Here is a 20,361-nt window from a genome sequence, read left to right as displayed (position 1 = left end):
TTGAAAATTAACTGTATCCAAGATCAACAAAGTACTTTCGAAAGTAGCTTTCTATATACTGAAAATTGGTTTCAGATAGATACAGTGTTGGGGCAGTGTACTGCTATAAAATGGGAAATCAATGCATGGTTTTGGATATTCCTGTTAGCCATTCCATTGGAATAAAGTACTCACATATGAATTTTACTATCATAAAAATGTTAACACAAAGCATTTGTTGGTCTAGCCTAAAGTTGTGTTACATAATTTATATTTTGGCACTTTAACAAATGGTGTGATGTTTCAGTGATGGTGAAGTCCTGAAACCCTAATCTTTGCAAGTTCTCAACACCTCTGAAAGCTGGCCAGTGCTCAAGGATCTGGTTTAGGAACCTAGCTGTAGGGATCTCGTTTGAATAAAATGGCCTAAATTCATTGCTGATAATTTTTGGCATTACATATTTGTGAAGTGTATCAATCATGACATTGTGCTTTTGACATTCCAGGATATCAGCTTCCTTTTGCAGCTTCTTCTGCAGTGTCTTTGTGAAAGACATTCTTCATGGAACTTAATACCAAAAATGGAGGGCAAAAAATGGGCTGTCAGGAGGCCAATGCATGCAGATACTCGTGGGGTAAGGGAAAAGAGCAAGATTCAATAAGGATTCTTTTGGGAAGCAGCAGTTTATATTTCTTAGTATTTAAGTTTGATACAATAAAGCTCTTTTTAGAAATGATAATGGTCCCATAAATGGTAGTGGTCCTACCTCTGTTCCGTAAAGCTCTTCAATGTGTTTTTAACTACTCAGTAATTAGCAATTTGATCTCCTTCTATGATAAGGTTACCCTTTTGGTGGATGAAGGGAGGACGGTGGACATAATCCTTCTGAGTTTTAGTAAGGCCTTTGGTACTGTCCCTCACAGCATTCTTCTGGACTAAAGGACCAACCCTGAGATAAGCAGGTTCACTCTATGCTGGGTTCATCAGGTTTGGTGATGGTACTAAACTGGGAAGTGCTGTTGTCTCTCTGGAGTGATAAGAGAGATCCCTTGTAGAGGGATATAGAATCACAGAATCACAGAATTTTCTAGGTTGGAAGAGACCTCAAGGTCATCGAGTCCAACCTCTGACCTAACGCTAACAGTCCCCACTAAACCATTTCCCTAAGCTCTACATCTAAACGTCTTTTAAAGACCTCCAGGGATGGTGACTCCACCACTTCCCTGGGCAGCCTGTTCCAGTGCCTCACAACCCTTTCAGTGAAGAAGTTCTTCCTAACATCTAACCTAAAACTCCCCTGGCTCAACTTAAGCCCATTCCCCCTCGTCCTGTCACCAGGCACGTGGGAGAACAGGCCAACCCCCACCTCACTACAGCCTCCCTTGAGGTACCTATAAAGAGCGATAAGGTCGCCCCTGAGCCTCCTCTTCTCCAGGCTGAACAAGCCCAGCTCCCTCAGCCGCTCCTCGTAGGACTTGTTCTCCAGGCCCCTCACCAGCTTCGTCGCCCTTCTCTGCACCCGCTCAAGCACCTCGATGTCCTTCTTGTAGCGAGGGGCCCATAGATACCCTGAATGCTGGATGCAGGCACAGTCTGGGAGCTGAGTGGCTGGGGAGCAGCTCAGCAGAAAGGGACCTGCAGGTGCTGGTCAACAGCAGGCTCCACATAAGCCAGCAGCATGCCCTGGCAGACAAGGGGGGCAAATTGCATATTGGGGTGCATTAACCACAGCATAGCCAGCCAGTCAAAAGCGGTGATTCTCCCAGTGTATTTGGTGCTGGTGCGGCCTCACCTTGAATGTTGTGTGCAGCTCGGGGCTCCACAATATAGTGAGGATGACAACATCCTTGAAAGCATCCAGGGGAGGGCAACAAAGGTGGTAACAGGGCTGGAAGGCATGTCCTGTGAGGAGAGGCTGGGGACACTTGGGTTGTCCAGTCTGGAGAAGAGGAAGCGCATCAGCAGCCTCATTGCTCGCTGTGACTTCCTGAGGAGGGGAGGTGGAGAGAGGTGCTGGGCTCAGCCCCCTGGGAACTGATGGCAGGATGCCACAGAATGGCACAAAGCTACACCAGGAGAGCTGCAGACTGGATATTGTGAAAAATTTCTTTACTGTGAGGGTGGTCAAACATTGGAACAGGCTTCCAAGAGAGGTGGCTGATGCCCCATGCCTGTTAGTGTTCAAGGGGCACCAATGTGCTTTAACTTCTAGTTAGCCCTGAAGTGGTCAGGAGGTTGGACTTGATGATTTTTATAGGACTTTTCCAACTGAACTTTTCTATAGGACTGTTTAAATACTTGAAATTCAGTATGTGCTTAGAAGTCATACTGAATGTGGGAATTTTACATAGTGTTTTATTTAGTCCTGGTCTTTGCTGATGCTCCTTGGTGTAATGGAAACATAAGATCTTTGGAGGAAGGAGAAGCAAGGATGTGTGAGGCAGTGCACAAAGTATATGGTTAAAGTGAATTAATGCTTCTCTATTTGAGTGCTTTTGCTGTAGAATCTTTGTTTAATGCTTAATAAATCTGTGGAATCTGATGTTTTGTTTTGTTTTTGTGGTTCTTTATTCTGTGTTTTTCCAGTTCTCTTCTCTTGATACCCAACTGGAGAGAACTTTTTTGTGCTAAATGTCAAAGATTCCATATAGGCACTTTGTTTGAATCTGGAAAGTGCTATAAAATGCTAACAACTTCAACAAATCAGACAGTTAATGTCTGGAGCTTGGCATAAGTATAAAATTTTGGCCTTCATCATCTGTAGCACAGTTTTTTAAGATAGTTGCTTTGTTCACAGGTGGTACTCTTTCCATAGTTTCTTGGTATGTTTATCTGTTTCTTTTCCATACAGAAACAAACAAACAAACAAAAACACCATGCAAGTCAACTGAACTCTTAATAAAAAAAAATAAATAAAATATATATATATATATATATATGTCTCACATAACAAGATTTTGGAGTTTCCGTTGGGATATTCCCATCAGATAATCCCAGTCTCTGCAGGTGAACGTTTCTTTCTTTTAATGTAAAAGCTCTCCCTCCTCAGCTAGGAGCTCTTGCACTCAGCCATTTTGTCATTGCACAAGGAGTTTGTAAGCAAGCCTAGCCCAGCAGAGCTTCATGAATGAATGGTTGCAGTTGAACTTGAAGATGCTCTCAGAGGTAGAAAGGGAGGATGCAGTCTGTGAAAAATTCTTCCTTCATTTTTACAGCAATTTATGGTAGTTGGTGTGAAAGAGAAAAAGAACAAGTGAAGAAGAGTGAAAGAGACTCAGTACTCTTTTTTTTTTTCTTTTTCTTTTTTTTTTTGGAGTGTTTACTTTGGGCCTTCAAAACAGAAAATAAACTCCTCTGAGCTTGAGTTATATGACTGCAGAAAGTCATGGAAGGCCAATATGCAGAAATAGTTGCTTGGCCAGCACAGTAGCTGTCCAGTTTCTTTCTGCTGGCTGTGTTGTACTCTTCCTTCCTGTGTTCTTCAGTAGTCCTAGGGTGCACAAGGTCCCATATCCTGATTCTCTAGCAAGAGAAACAGGAATAGCCACCAGTTGCAGCCAACAGATTAGTAATACTAATGTCTTGCTGGGTGCCCATTACCTGAAAGTTTCTCACTTTGTGACCCATGCTATTTAACTAATTTGTAAATGAGATATTAAACTTCTGTTGTTGTTAGCACCAAAATATTTTTACCTTTGAAATAGGAAGACTGCTGTAGTTCAACAGCCAGGTACCTTGTAGCATTAAAGGAAAAACAATCCTCTACATTAGAGCAAGAACTTTGTTCTCTGAGATATGACCTTCACTGTGCTTTTCTCCTCACTTGTGCCAGACGAAGAATTTTTCCCATATTTCCTGACACTCATGTTCAGGTCAGCTAGCAATGCGTCAAGTCTTCATCTTGTTTTTTTAGTTTACAGATCGGCTTTATGGTATTGCTTTTAAGGAAACACCTGACAACAGCAAAAGACTCTGACTAGCAGCCAGCAACTTTCAGAGTTTATGTAAGTACTTCTGTGTTTGGAACTGCTGGAATCCCTTTCAAGAGTTAAAAAGCACCACTGACAGTAGTTTGTCATTTGCTATGGAGTTGTACAGTGTGGTGTCTTCAGAGACTTTTATTGATCATTTTTCCTTGATGCAACTGGTCACTTTCCTTCAGTCATTTAGCAGACTCTGCTAGCTCTCAGGGAAATAGTGGCCTTGTTTGTTTGATTGTTTGTTTTTCTAGACTCTTTTTCTGATTCTTCAGTTACCATTAGTGATGTTTTATTGTAATAAATTTGGTTGTTGCTGCCTTGCTCTGGTGTTCCAAAATTTCTTACTGGCTTTTAAAATAGTTCTGTAAGTAGAGCAACAAAGCGTTTCTATATTCCTGTGCTTCAATGCATGTATCTCCAATTTATATTAATATATGAACTGTAATACAATTAAAGTTTTAATGGAACTGTTGGTCATATTTTTAATCGCAAAAATCAACCATATTTATATCAGATGCTCTTGATGCATTTTTGATACTGCCATGGTTAGAATAGTTGCAGATGGAGGCTGTGGTGAACCTCTTAAGTTATAGAACATAACACCAAAGAGAAAGGCACAGTTATTTTACTCGCTTATTACAGTTGTCTTTCTATGTGAAGATTTCGTATCTAAGTTCCTTCTGTGTTAAATACCAATAGCAAAGCATCTCTGTCAACTTCAGCTGGTACCAAGCCCTTTTTCAAGAAAATGGTTTTGAAAATATTTGGGGAATTGTTAGGCTTTTTTACTGTTTAGTTGATTTCGGTGTTGTCTTTATGTGTGTATTTAGGTAGAGGATGAGGAGAACATAAGGGAAATTCAGTATATAGGCATATTTTTTTGCAATATTCTTTTGCTAGTTGTCAATAATTTCTACTACATAGTAAGTTGGAAACAAAAAGGAAGCATACATTGTAATTTCATTTAAGTTCTCCTGCTTTGGAGTCTATTCATTTATATTGTTTAAAGATGTTTTCTAGCAGTTACCACTCCTGTTATCTGTGTCATTCTTATTATCTACTTTGAGGTCAAGATAAATATGTGGATGCTTTTGTGTTGGGTCTGTCTGAGCTGGAGTCACCTTTTCCCTGCAGCAGCCCACACAGTGCTGTGCTCTGCACTCGTAGCTGGAACAGCACTGATATCACTCCAGTGTTGTGTCTATTGCTGCGTAGTGCTCGGCTGCCTACCTGAGTAAAACCACCACAGCTTTTCTGACCTAGAATTAGTTGATCAACTTGTTAAATAATCATTGCTTTAGCACAGCAAGGTGCTAGAACTCCAGGTTTTAGAAATATATTTGTTTTAAGAGGTACTCATTAAATGCAAAGAAAATATGTTTACCTGATACGACTAGTTTGTTTAGTGTCGCTTGATGAAGTATCATTTAAAGAAACATTAACAAAAAGCATTACTCTCTCCCAGTTGCCCATAATTAAACTGAATTAACATCTGTTTTCATTGAACATCCCCAAGTTTTGGGCTCCTAAAAAGCATTTGTTTTTCATAGCTGCCTATCAGAACATACTTAAATGCTTTCAAAATAGGATTTGAAGAGTGGCCTGAAGATGAGTGCATTGATTATGTGTATGAAAGAAGCAGGTTGGCCCGGCTGACTTCTTTTGACCCATAAAGATCCTGAGTCACCACAATCTGTTCTGTGGGAGATGGAAGGCAGTATGACCTGGCTCTTGGACACGTTTTCAGCAGTCGTGAAAAAACAGCCTGTGGGCTAAGTGATGCTATGGTTCTCCATGCTATTCCTGTTCTTGTGGGCTGCTGTGCTGCAGCAGATGGTTCTTGTCCAGTTGGGTGGATTTGAAAGATCAGAGCAAGGTCAGCACAGGACAGGCACTTGGTTGAGGAGGAGAGGGAAGGGATGAAGAAGGGTAAACAGGCCATGTTTATTTTCTCCTTTTTCTTTGATTTTTTTTCATTTATATCTTTAAATTCTGTAAAATTATATATAAGTATCTTAACAAGTAAACAGTAAGACCACTTCGGTGGGGGAGGTGGACAACAAAAACTGCGTGACAATGTTTCCAATACTCAACTAATGTTCTGACATTCTGTTTGTATTTATTTGGAGAATTTTCAGCTATTTTCATAAACTCTTAATACAAAAGGTAAATGGGAAAGCCAGAAAAAAGGCCTGGACCTAAAACATCTTTGATTTTTTCCTGTATTTAAACACAAGATTTTCTACATCCATAAAATCTGACTTCTCAGTACTGAAGTGTTTGAGGAAGTATAAAACTTACAAGATACTTTATACTCATTTTATATGTTATGAAAAAAGTAGTAATTTTATTCCTGAGACTTGCTATAATATTCTTGACTAATGGTCCAGACATACTTAGAAATATTACTTTTCGCAGCCACTAACGTAGCTTACAGAGTCATAGCTCTCACTTACAGCTTTCATCTCATGGACAGGGCAAATTTCTATGCAAGGAACAGCATTTTTACCTTGTTTAGACAGAGTTTGGAGAGGGTCAGGGGGTTACGTTTTGAGCTTTATAGCTAGTTTGGGACTTAAAAGTGAGAATTCCAGTTTCTTAGTAGCGTTTGGTATTTAATTATTGTCATTGGTAGCCTGGAAGCATTCTGCAATGTTTTGATTCCTTTAGAGAATCTCCAGATTTCAGAAAATATCAACTTGGGAAATACAGAGAAAAACTATATTAAGTCTAGTCAGGTTCTTTTTTTTATTTTTATTTTTATTTTTATTTTTATTTTTATTTTTATTTTTATTTTTTTATTTTATTAGCTATAAATACTTGACTGTCTGCAGACTTTTTCACTGCTATGCATCTGACACAAGTCAGTTATATTGTTGTACACATTTAAATGGTCTATTACTAGTCTGCTGCCAGGCACTAATAAAAATATATTAACCCTCTGATCAAATTTTATTATTTTTCTCATTTTCTTTGTAGACAGTTTATGGTTCCACAGGATTCTTTAATTCACAGTCATGATACACTGTTAATAGGTTTTAGTATCTTGTCTTCCTGGCTCTGTGCCAAGAAGTTTCAGCTATCCTTTGAATAGCTATTCGTGTGGCAAATAAATAGCAATGTGACTCCTAACATAGCTGTAAATGCAGGGTAATAGGACAAAATTTGTTCACCACATTGCAGTTCTTTATATTAAACTCACCCATGAGAATAAGAAATATATTTGCCAACAAAACATCATTTGTATAAATTTGGTCTTACTCTATTTTAACTCCCTTGAAATTTGCATATTCAATCTGATCTGAAAGAGAAAAGAAAATTATCACTCTGTATGTCACAGAGATGTGAAGTTTAGAGGCATAGATAAGAAGGAGTATTTTGTTTATAACTAATATAATTCAATATATATCAGGGAAAAGAGTCAACAATTCTAAATTCCCATAATTCCAAATTATTGTAATTTAATGCTTCCCAGTATTTGATCTAAAAAGAGACAGGTTATGTTTGTTTTAGGAACAATCCAGCCTTCTACACCCTTTTTCTATTGTTACCTCCATTGTTAGTATAACTTGGCAGGTTAACTGAGAGTCTGGATGTATTCACTCCTTTACAAGGAATTTACTGAATAGCTAGATGATAAGCCCTAATAAGTACCGATATTTTCCCAAAAAAGGTCATAAAGAAAGCCAAGAAATAGTCACAGGTCCTTACCAACTCAGCTATCTCATTCCTTTTCTGGTGTCACAAGATGTGGCAGATACAGGTGCTGCCAGAGTCAATTCATAACTGAATCTATTTTAGGTTATTTATGGAGGAGATTATTTCTGTGTAGAAATTACAAGTTTCCTGAACTTGAAGGCACAGACTCAGAAGACAAGAACAAGTCTGAGCTGATGTCAGTTCCTAAAAAGAAGTTTTGTTTCTTATGGTTAGCCATTGCCTAGCTTATTTCAAAAGGCTTGGAATGAGGGTGGGAGGGAAGAACTGGAAAAAATGCACTGCAGTCAGAAGTATGTACTCACCTGAGTGGGACTACTACTCACAGCTGACAGTCAAACATTTGGTGAAGTAACTTGCCGATTTGAAGATGTTAATCTTAACCTTCAGCTTTTCTTCTGTGAAACTGTGAAAATACGTTTTAGTTCATACGGATATATGATGTTTCTTTCATTACTGTTTCCAATGTCAAATGGGATTCTTTCAAAAGCCTTGTAGAATCCGACAGTTCTGTTTGAGAATGTTGTTGTCTCTCTATCATAATTTGTATCATTCCAGAGGTGACTTATGCCTGCTTAAATGCAGTCTGAAATATGAAAGGAAGATAGGCCCATTAAATACCAAAGGAAGCAATGTAGCAGCAAATAAACCAATTTTGCTGAACTCATAGTACTCCCTGGTTGTGTTTTTCTTTGTTTGTTTGTGTAAAAAAATAAATAAATCCAAGATCTGAAATTTAATGTCACTGAAGCCATACCTTAAATGTTTTACCCTCCTTTTGATTATGGTATAAGATTATAGATATGCTATTGGCTGAATAGTAGATCCTGTAACTGGCTATGACAATGATAAATGTTACCATATGGTTTTATTAGCCATGTTTTCAAGGCCTGTCATGGTGTTGATTTGCAATTGGTAGTGGTATTATTGAAGTAGCATGAATAATATAGTGATTTGCAATTGGTAGCAGCATTCTTGATCTAGCATGAATAATGTCTCTGCTTACTTTAAAGCCTTTTTTAGGTTAAGGTGGATCTGAAAAAATAGTATGGTATTATTTTAACACTGTGGTACAACTTGAAAAAAATATATTTTTTTTTGCAGGTTTGGATTGTGTCTTAAAACAGCCTTTAGGGAATGAAACCTTTCAGGTGACTTCTGAAATGACCAGGAAGCAGCAGAGATGCAAGAGTAAAAAAGAGTAGCTTTAAGGGAAGCTGCAGATACAACAGCCCCAGCTATCAACCTTTTGCAACCAGCAGTAAACAAAACTAATAATGATCCAAACTCTTCCTACTTTTAAGTTCTGTGTCTTTCTATCTTGATATGGTCCTAATGGAGCTTTTTTTTTTTTTTTTTTGTTCTTCACTGTTTTTTCCTCCTGTTCCTGCCTCCTCTCTATTTTAGATACTTTATTTTTTTTTTTTACCACTTTATTTTCTTCTGAATTAGTTGAAGGGAAAAAATAAAAGACAAATAAAAACGCGCAACTGTGTAGTCCCTTTAGCCCTTTTTCATTACATTTCATCTATCCACACCTGACTTCTTTTTGATACATGCCCACAACTGGTTCTCCAGGCACCATGCGTTGTGATGGCTTAGTCCTGCAGTGTTCACCGTTCTCCAAGAGCCATGTGGATTATTCTACTGGTGCAGTAATGTTTGCATAGCAAATGAAGCCAACTAAGCTTATAGCCAGTGAATGTTTTAAAAAAAATAAATTGTCCCCTTTTCTCCAGCTGGACAGTCACAATAAAGCAGGTGATCATTTATCTTTGACTTTGAACTTAAATCAGGAGGGAAGCAACAAGGCTTTGTGGGAAAACCTGATCAAGAAACTGGGCATAACCATACAGATGCAAGACAGCAGGTGTCTGCATGCTATTTAATTATCATATGTAGCAACAACATTTCTGTGATTTTTTTTTTTTTTTTTTTTTTTTGGTTGTTCTTTGAAAGCTAATGTTGAAAAATTGGTCTCTTGGTCACTAGGACAAAACACAAAACAAATCAGACTTTCAAAAAGCCAGAATATAGCGGCATTATTTCAAATTTATTGTCACATCATTACATGGAGGGTGCTTTTGCACTGCAGACAAGTCTGAAAAATGGAGCACTCCTAAAGGTGCAGATGCACAGTCACACTAGTGCTCTGTCAAGCATCTGAGATATGCATGACTATGGGATGAGTTTCAGAAGCATAGGCACCACTCAAGTGCCTGGTTCCTGTTGCAGGTTGGCAGTAATTACCAGCTGGCCAAACTGCTAACCTGCCATTAAGATCTGTGCCTTCGTTGTTAATTTTGAATGAAGTCACTAAAAGCAGAGGTTTGTCTGATTAGCTCAGCACCTGAGTCCACTGAGGAGGTTGGTTGGGTCTGCCAGGTAGTATTCTGCTCTTAGCAGTAGTATCAGAGTACTTAATGAACTGCAGTGTCCTAAATGTCATGGGAGAGCACTGCTGTCCAGACTCTTTCCCATCTGCTAACTTGGAAATCAGGTATAGAGAACAACCCACTGCTAGTTGGTCCAGAGGGACTAATTTCTTGTCTAGGGTTCTATAGTTTCAAAAAACATTCTATTTGTGCTGGCCTAATGGATTTGTTAAATTGTCTCTATTACACAGATTTTTAATAGCAAGTTTGCTCTAATAAATTTATGATCAGTTGATGAAAATTAAATGATCAATTTGAGATTGATTTTATTTTGTTAAACAGACTGTTTGCTAACAGATAGTTCTGTTTGCTAAACAGAAATTCAGCATATACCTAACACAGGTAGGTATACGATGAATTTCTTAGGCTTTATGCTTTGTTTTCAAATGTATTAATTTTAAATTATTTTTCTACATGGTGGTATCAGAATGATGCTGATGAAGTGATTGATGGAAGTAATAAAATCTGACTGGCTTCTAACCATCAGCAAAACCACAATTTAATCATATAATAGTGAAAAGCTGTTACAACTATGGTAAAAAAATAAAAATAAAAAAATGAAGCAGTGACATTTCAGAATGCATGCTATCATGCTATTACCACTGAAGTTTATTAGATAATTCTGATATTGTTGTGCTGTAAATCATCTTCTCTGTGAAAGTTGTTCAGGGACAGACATAGTCTATGCTGTTTTGAAACAGATATTTACCCCCATAATTACTGTAATTGAAAGCACTACTTAGAGAAGCAGCTTAAGCATAAAGCTGTTGGTTAGTTTTCCAAAGCAAGTGTCATCTTTCTCCTTTGAACCGTGTTTTTTAGAATTAGTGGAAACCTCCTTACCAACACTGAATTAACACACTTGTGCAAAATGCTTGTTCCATACCTTTTTTACTGTGGTCCTGCCTTCAGCAGTAGATATGTTTAAATTGCCTTACGTGTATATGGAAACACAGTAGATAAGGATTTTTTTAATGTACATCTGATATTAGAACACTATGAAATTAAGTGGCTTACAGTGGGTTGTAATCTCTTTTATAGTGCAAGGTTAGCAGCAAATACCCTTTTATTGTAAACACTGACAACAGATTTGAGTTTTCAGGATGCCACCTTGTTGATTCTGTTTGCTTTCACCCTGACTTTTCTGCTGTTGGTAGTTGGCTGTCAGCATGGTTCTACATTGCTGATGGTTTTCAAATCATCTGAGGAAAAAGCATGTTTTGCTTCACTTAGATGTGAGGGATTATAGTATATGCACATTGGCAATGAATTCAAGATATTAAAGTCTGTATGACAAATACAAAGCTTTTCGCATGTGCAGAAAGTTACCTGCTGTCAGGTAGGACAGATATGTAAAAAACATTCAAATATGACCAACCTGGCTAAACCATTGACAGAGAATTTAAAGTGTTTTCTGAAACTAAAACCATTGTATTGGATAGCTAGTGAGCTGAGGCGTCCCCAGATGGACTTGGAAGCATCCAAACCAAATATGAAAAGGAGAGTTAGCTTCCAAAATAAATTATTAAGAGTAGACATTTGTAGTAGACAAAGCCAAATATGTTTTCCCTCTTCTGCTTTTATATCAAGAGATGATGGGAGTTACTTAGTTTATACTGAAAATATTGGAATGTGATAGTCGGGCAGAGTTGTCACACCTGTGTTATGCTTTCCTGGTAGTCTAGACATTCCAGCCTCCGTTCATTCCTGTGGATCTGAATCCATCACCTGTGCTTAATACTTACATCTGTTGAAAAAAGTAAATACTCCTCCAAATGGTGTGTCATGTACATGCTCTTCTAACTTCAAACAGGCCCTTAATTCTCTTGGGTTATATGAAGTATATTGGTGTCAAGATAGAAAGATTACTTACAAGGAACCAGGTGTTCATTCTCTGAGATTATTATTATTATTTTTTTTTTTTTTTTGTAGACCTACCCTTACCTCTCCTGCTGTTTTAGCTATACTGGAGTGAGGAGGTGTGTATTTGTAAATATGGTACTGCAACCTTTTTGAACATATCTACAAAAGATGCTATCCAACTTGCTTTAATGAACATCCATTTTTATGTCCTTGCTTGTTGCAATATGGTTTGGAATAGCTGACTTAATTTTCTTCTCTTGAAAATGGATCTTAACATCATCTTCAGAATGATAAATTTATTCTTTGTGTTGGAGACATAGTTACCATAGTCCACTCCTCTTTTCAGTACCTCAGTCATCTGTCATCTTTCTAAAGCTTCAAATCCCTCAAGATAATACAATTCACATTGGATGTGAGAAGAGTGCAGTCTCACTGAGATTGACCTGATCAGGAAAATTCCTTTTTTTCTTCTCCTCCCCTTTCACCCAAAATGACTCCTTCAGGAAACATCCAATTCTTCTGTAGCCCAGTGGATCAAAGTGCTGTATTGTTGGATCTTAATCACATATGAATGGTTCCAGAAGGGATCAGAGCTCTCTTTGTTCATTAGAGGCTTCTAGGCCAAAACCAGTGCCAGCAGCCATAAAGGAAATATGTAAACCTCTATTTGGTCATTCAGTGAACCATGTCACTCTAGGCTTGACCTCTACTTCTTTGCACAAACTTCCTCCTGCAGGAAGGTGGCCTAGATCATTCTCCTAAAATATATTAATGCTAGCAATTGTATGGAACGGCTTTTTTTTTTTTTTCCCTTCTGTTTGATGTCCCTCTACTAATTTTTCTCCCTACAGTTTCCTGATTCAGAGTATCTCCAGCTGGAAGTACAAACTAGGACTCAAAATGTTCCAGGTTTATCTGTATCAGAAACAGTCATTGCTTATATCACTGCAGTACCACACTGTCTTGCCATTTGTAGTGTTTAAATGAAATAAAATTAATCCCATAAACTGTTAGGTGGGAGATGTGGTGTCACCCTCTTCTTTCCCTTCTGGTTTTGGAAGAGTGCCTGTTGTGAGGTTAGTAGCGTGTAGCCAAGCCCAGTCAACTACAGGAAGACCTGAACAGTAGCTATTTCTACCAGTAAAAAAAAAAAAAAAAAAAAGCCTTAAAATATATTTGAATGGGCAATGAGTACTAAAGTATTACTGTTCTCCCACAAAGAATACTTACTACTTGTTTAGAAAGACTCTAAAAACTTTTTGAATCGTGCACCTCCCAAACAATTTTATTATTTCTAGCAGACAGCTCCTGGTTTACTCTCTCTCCCTTATCCTTAATTTTCCATGTAATTATTCACTTGTACTTATTGTTCAGATTGCACAAGTGTGTGATTACAAACAAACTTTAATCTTCTACACACAAGTATGTGCCAATATCAAAGTATAAGACCCCAGATATTTTTATCTTCCTTTAAAATGAGTTTCTGTTGAACTGGATGCATAAGTATGTCCACTAATTGGGATTGGTGGTAGGAAGGTGAACTTTTTGTGATTTGAAAATTACTTGATCAAGTGTTTTTACTTCTTTATACCCCACCTTTTACTTCTTTATAGCCCTCATGTTGGGGCTGCTTAATGAGGCTAAGCAATACTGGAAATTACAATTAACAAGACATACCTCTGTATTTCTCCTTCAGCTGGATATTTTTGTGCAACCATTTTAATGATAATGTCACTTTTCCTTTCTGTATGATATAAACTGAGATGATCTTCTTGCCTGTAGATTAACATGGGTAGTTAGATGTATCCAGTATAGCTGAAGTGCAATTTTGTGTGTTTCTCATACTTTTGTATCAAGCATGTGTGAAGTGCATAATTTATATTAAACTTACTATCATCTCTGGTAGTAGTGAAAATAACATAGAGAATGAGAAGATCGCATGCTAACCTTTGATATAAATGGAATACACAAATCCTACTGGAAACATTAAGGTGTTGCATGTGTTTTGTGTAATATAAGCAGAAGTGCTCTTGCTTCCCCAATAAAATCTGTAGATACAATTAGACCCCTAACCTCTGGAGTTTTTGGTAGGATCCAGTTGTACTTGTTTGTCCTGCATTTGCCTTTAATCTAAACACAGTTGATACCTTATTTTTATTGGTAGCCTGTTAATGCATAGTAATTCTTTTCAAGGGATCAAATGAGCCATTTTTCATTTCCTGAGATGAATGTCCCTGTTTCACCTTGATTTTCTGACCATTGTCAGCTCAAGTCAGCTTTCAGATTTCTAGCTGGTAAATACCAGTCTGATATATTAGCAGTTGGATTAGTTTGTTGGTGTTTTTTTTGTTTGTTTTTCCCTTCCCTTCCCTTCCCTTCCCTTCCCTTCCCTTCCCTTCCCTTCCCTTCCCTTCCCTTCCCTTCCCTTCCCTTCCCTTCCCTTCCCTTCCCTTCCCTTCCCTTCCCTTCCCTTCCCTTCCCTTCCCTTCCCTTCCCTTCCCTTCCCTTCCCTTCCCTTCCCTTCCCTTCCCTTCCCTTCCCTTCCCTTCCCTTCCCTTCCCTTCCCTTCCCTTCCCTTCCCTTCCCTTCCCTTCCCTTCCCTTCCCTTCCCTTCCCTTCCCTTCCCTTCCCTTCCCTTCCCTTCCCTTCCCTTCCCTTCCCTTCCCTTCCCTTCCCATAAAATCATTTTTACTGTGATGCTTCAGACATCCATAGAAGCAGGATATCTTGTTTCATGTAAGCCATCTGAAACCATTTTATGAGGTTGATGTCTTCACACCTCTCTTTATTTCCCCTCTCGAATTCCTTCCACACTGCCTGTGGTCTGACTGACATGTTGATGACACTGTCCTTTCTATTAATCTGTCTACAACTGGTCTTATAAAACAGCATGGCTGGTGGCACTCTTCACTGAATATTGAGTAAACTTCTGTATGATTTGCAAATACTTTATTCAGTCTGAGAATTTGATTCTTCTCCAAAACTGCTGTTCAGTAGGCAGCATAGTATCTTTTCCAGTTTTTCTGGGCCAATGTATAAAACACTACATTTGTTGTATTGATTTTTAAAAAACTATTCTTACGAATTTATCTCATAACAAGGTCATTTCTTGTTTTGAGAGGACAATTGGAAATGTTCCATTAACAAGATTTTAAATTTTAACTAGTACCAAGTAGACTTTCCTTTTTGGTTTTAAGTAACTAAGCATCTGTGAACTATTAGCAACATACCATTGGCACATTAATTCATAATAAACCAATAGTAACATTTTTTTGTTTATGGAAGCAAACATAAGACATTACTTTGTGAACTCTAATCTGTTCAGTAACCCTGGCTTGCTATGTCTGTATTTATGTGGCCATGCTAAATATTCAGATCTAAAATGTTATTGAAAAACATATTGTTAACAGTGGTTGTTTGTTTGTTTTATATATATATTTCATATATGTATATATAAATTATATATATATTTATATGTACATATATATATACAGGAACTTCTTGCAATGGTTTCTTCTTTTTCCTTGAAATCTGGATCACTGAAAAGTTAAGCAACTGAGTGCTTGAGCTGGAGATTGAGGAATATTCAGTGGTGTGTTGCTAGTTATCCACTGTTCATGCCACCTGCTGCCTAAAAGGCATAACAGAATTGTAATACTAAAACAAGTTGTAAAGCCACTATATAGTACTACTTTCAGAAAAGTAGCAATTCAGATGTATTTTTGGTGCTTATAACTGAAAGATGTTCTATCTGTTGTGGTACTTTGGAGCTGCACTGGCTGTGGTGGGATAACACTAGATACTGTACCATACATCTTAGCATTGAAATGGCAGAATAGTTTAATTGTATTAAACCTTTCAATTACCTCCCTACAAATGACTATTTGTTCTTGATGAGTTTCTCATTCAAGTAACACTCGACCTCATAAAAGAGTAAACTCTTACTATAACATATGCTTTATAATGCTAGATTTTTTTTTCCCATTTTCAGTTCACACAGTTAACTTGTATCAAGTTTAAAAATAATGCTTTAAAAGAATCAATTTCATGGTGAATGCTTCTAGTCAAACAAGTCATTTAAACAACATCTTACTCGTGTGTAGCAGACCATTTTACAAGTAACTGAGAGTTTTACAAGCCTGTGTTTCAGACGGGATAATTGGTTGTTTCTTATATGTGAGTTTAGGATTTAAATTCATTAACTTAAATATACAGAACCTTTCTCGGTATGGAAGTGCTTCGCTACATTCCTTTTAGCTTTATTCATATTAATACTTCATTATTAGGAAGTGGTGAAATGGAGCAAATTTCAAGTACATTCTCAAAAAGCCAGTAATGCATTATGAGCCTTTGCATTGCCACTGGTGGTCAGCAATCATCATATGGTGATATCTAATGTAAAGGAAACTCAGTTAGTAATTGCAAACATGCAGGATTGAGACTTTCAGTGAGCACCAACACAACCAAATTTAAAGAAGTGATTATACCTTCATTATACCACAGTTTTGAATAGGTAGGGTATTTGGTCAGGGGAATGGAAAGGAGGGTGCTTAGAAAAATCTGTTGCTTGAAAATATTTTAATCAACTGGCATTAATCTTCCCATCTGCTTAAAAATTTATGTCATCCATATAGTTGCTTTATACAATTTTGTTTACAGTGAGAAGCTTACCCAAGGTGTAATGCTAGGACCTGTTGAAAAAAATGGACATCGAATTCAGCGGCAGAGGGAAGAAGCTGACTTGTCAGCCCTCAGAATCCATGCTTTCCTCTTCTTTTCCCACTCTGCTGGAATTATTTGACATGTGCCTGCTTTTTTTTTTTTTTTTTTTTTTTTTTTTTTTTTTGTCTTTTATATTGTCATGAATATTGAGGCATCACCATAACATAATCTTCCGGCCTTCAGATGCTTTTCTTTGGAAGAAACTTGCCTGTTCAGTGACACTATAGAGGAAACTTTATAGTCACAGACATACAAGGGCAATCCTTAATTCACTTCATCACAGTAACAATAACTTTATTGATCCCATGTTAAGTATCATCAATATTATTATCATTAGCCATCATTCAAGAAGGCCATAACTTTTATATACATGTATGTTGTGCCTTCCCTAGAATTTGGGCATTCATTGGAGAACAATGTAGTTTCTTTGGGTATGTTTTTTTGTTGCTGCTTTGTTTGTTTTTAATGTAAAGGTTGATACTCTGCCTGAGATAAATGTATCTTTATTTTATGTATATGAAAATCTTGATCTACTGCCTATTATTTCTTCTTTTTCCTTGAAGTGTGTGTCAGGATAAGGTAGGGCAAGTGGTGTCTTGATACACTTTGTGAGGAATATTCATTACTCTTTTTCTTGTCCCTTCCCATGGGACCTTTTTTACTAATAGACTTCTCAAACAGGTAGAGCTCCCTACTACAACCTACTGCAATGGAAGGAGAGATAACCTGTCACCGTAAAGTTTGAAAGCCAGAAGGAAGCTGGAGACCCTTACAGTTCTTCAGCATCTCCAGTCACTAGTGGCGTCCCCCAGGGCTCGGTGCTGGGGCCGGTCCTCTTTAATATCTTCATCGATGATCTGGATGAGGGCATCGAGTGCACCCTCAGTAAGTTTGCAGATGACACCAAGTTAGGTGCGTGTGTCGATCTGCTTGAGGGTAGGAAAGCTCTGCAGGAGGATCTGGATAGGCTGCACCGATGGGCTGAGGTCAACTGCATGAAGTTCAACAAGGCCAAGTGCTGGGTCCTGCACCTGGGGTGCAATAACCCCAAGCAGAGCTACAGGCTGGGAGAGGAATGGTTGGAGAGCGGCCAGGCAGAGAAGGACCTGGGAGTGATGGTGGATAGTCGGCTGAATATGAGCCAGCAGTGTGCTCAGGTGGCCAAGAAGGCCAACGGCATCCTGGCTTGTATCAGAAGCAGTGTGGCCAGCAGGGCTAGGGAGGTGATCGTCCCCCTGTACTCGGCTCTGGTGAGGCCGCACCTTGAGTACTGTGTTCAGTTTTGGGCCCCTCGCTACAAGAAGGACATCGAGGTGCTTGAGCGGGTGCAGAGAAGGGCGACGAAGCTGGTGAGGGGCCTGGAGAACAAGTCCTACAAGGAGCGGCTGAGGGAGCTGGGCTTGTTCAGCCTGGAGAAGAGGAGGCTCAGGGGCGACCTTATCGCTCTCTATAGGTACCTCAAGGGAGGCTGTAGCGAGGTGGGGGTTAGTCTGTTCTCCCACATGCCTGGTGACAGGACGAGGGGGAATGGGCTTAAGTTGCGCCAGGGGAGTTTTAGGTTAGATGTTAGGAGGATATTCTTCACTGAAAGGGTTGTTAGGCATTGGAACAGGCTGCCCAGGGAAGTGGTGGAGTCACCATCCCTGGAAGTCTTCAAAAGACGTTTAGATGTAGAGCTTAGGGATATGGTTTAGTGGGGACGTTAGCGTTAGGTCAGAGGTTGGACTCAATGATCTTGAGGTCTCTTCCAACCTAGAAATTCTGTGATTCTGTGATTCTGTGATCTCTTTGAAAATTCACTCATTTTCTCAAATGCTTTTGGCCATCCTTAGCTTTTCCAGTATCATCTGCAGACCTCCACAGTTGCTCAGTGTTATTGCCTCCCAACGCTGGAAACAGCTCCATTATATGGTTAAAAAAATCCTCTCTCAGTGTAAAGTGCTCCCTTTTTGTCCTATCTGTAATTCTTTGTGTACTTACTAACGTTTTAGAGGTAGTCATGAATTGGTTGTGTGTTCTCTATATCCCTGTGTACAGGTCTGTTTCTGAATCGAATCATGTAATCTCACTCTTTATATCCCTGTGCTTTATGCAGCGATCTGAAAGCTGCAAAAGGCTTTACTTGAGCAAGGCATGAAGTCAGGGCTTGAGGGGTTTTGCCATAATTCTAAATGGAGAATCATTTAATATCAAGAAATGGAGATGAGTCTGGAGCAGCTGGAATACCTGGTTTAGAGCAGTGGCTTCATTCCAAAATGGATTTATTTTGCATTTTCTGCTTTTGGACCAGAAATGGTTAGATGCAGGTAGTTAAAAGCATGTTAAAACACATGGCACTGTGCAGACTGCATAATAAACACTCTCACCAGCAAAGGACCTGAAAGGAGCTTGGAACCATTCTGCATTTATCCAGTCTGCTCTGTAACTCAAAAGGAACAAGTGAAATAGGCAGGACCACTGTCTGAGCCTATATGCACGAGCATATATTGTAGAATCACAGCTACTGCTGAATAAATGGTTTTCCTTTGTGTTCCCACTGGTTGTTGGCTTGGAATGGTTTCAGCAGTGTGAATGTGGGGAACCAACCACAAAGCCCTTAGAAACTCTGTTCTTTGCTGTTGGTACAAGAATACATGTCCATACAGTGTTTTGGTGCTTTGCAGACGTGGGCACAGAATACAGATGTTATTTATTCAAGTATTAGATGTATATACATGTTCAGGCAGACACAGATGAATCATCACATATGTATCTCTCCAGAAAATACTGTTTAACTATTATCTGAACAGAAAACATGCCATTTGCAGAGGGGATGTCATAATAAGGATTGATCGTTGGACTTCTGATTATTCTAAAGGTTTTTTTGACATTCAGTGACACAGGTAAACTTTTTCTTTGGGCGGAGGGAGGGCGTAAAAACTCAGTACTTGTGTACCTGTGGCTCAGGTTATGTTACTACTTGAAGCCACAGTCTGTATTTAAAACTAGTATATTCTGCTGCTGAAATCAGCATGCTCTGTTGTTAGTGTTATAGTCTGAAGTGAACCATGAATATCTACAGTCTATTCAAAACAAAATTAAACTAAATATATAAAAACTGTGAAAGGCTAACATATGTAGTTAAAGGTCTTGAGTGTTGAATTTCTACTAGCTATTTGTGTTTCTTCAGTTATTTAACTGACGATGTAATAAAGCTGTGAAGTTAGAGGGGAGATGAGTTGTGATATAGTAAAAGCTTTTAATATGTTTCTTTTAAAATTATCTTTGGATATGTTCTGTGTTTTTTAACAGAGTTCGGACGTGTTCTCGACTTAAACCAATTATTCTAAATTTTAATTGATCTTAAATGCAATTAGTTATTTTAGAATATCTTAAGAATGTGTTAGGATATGCTAAGAGTACACTTGTATAGAAAAATCTTAGTCACTGTGTAATATGTGGGAAAAAAAAAAAAAGTGATATTTAGATGTCCTCCAAAGATCTGACTTTAGCCAGGGCTAATTTACAGCCTTACTCTTTAAGATTTTTATATTCTAACACTTTAACTGAGACTTCTTGGTGAAAAAAAGACCTGATGCTTCATCTTCATTAATACTAGGCATTGTACAAGCACATAGCTCCCAGCATCTGCTGCAACCCAAAGAACCCAGTGGGTAGGTGAGGA

General features: G+C 38.3%; 1 protein-coding gene across 3 annotated transcripts in view; it reads left to right on the top strand.

The window, feature by feature from the left end:
• Nucleotides 1–20,361, top strand: part of ARL15 (ARF like GTPase 15) — a 219,082-nt gene that overhangs the window by 187,899 nt on the left and 10,822 nt on the right. The window contains exons 7-8 of one of the 3 annotated variants that reach the window (XM_084503123.1): nucleotides 3,894–3,984; nucleotides 8,782–9,158. The exons of 1 other annotated variant lie outside the window; for it this stretch is intronic. In XM_084503123.1, the coding sequence (XP_084359249.1) occupies nucleotides 3,894–3,956 (63 nt within the window). In that variant the 3' untranslated portion in view covers nucleotides 3,957–3,984; nucleotides 8,782–9,158. Of the gene's footprint in view, nucleotides 1–3,893; nucleotides 3,985–8,781; nucleotides 9,159–20,361 lie in introns of those variants that run through there. One more of the 3 variants, XM_084503124.1, reaches the window with a different exon arrangement.

Source organism: Aythya ferina, assembly GCF_964211825.1.
Source record: "Aythya ferina genome assembly, chromosome: Z".
Taxonomy (NCBI): Eukaryota; Metazoa; Chordata; class Aves; order Anseriformes; family Anatidae; genus Aythya; species Aythya ferina.
This window is presented reverse-complemented; position numbering and strand designations above follow the sequence as displayed.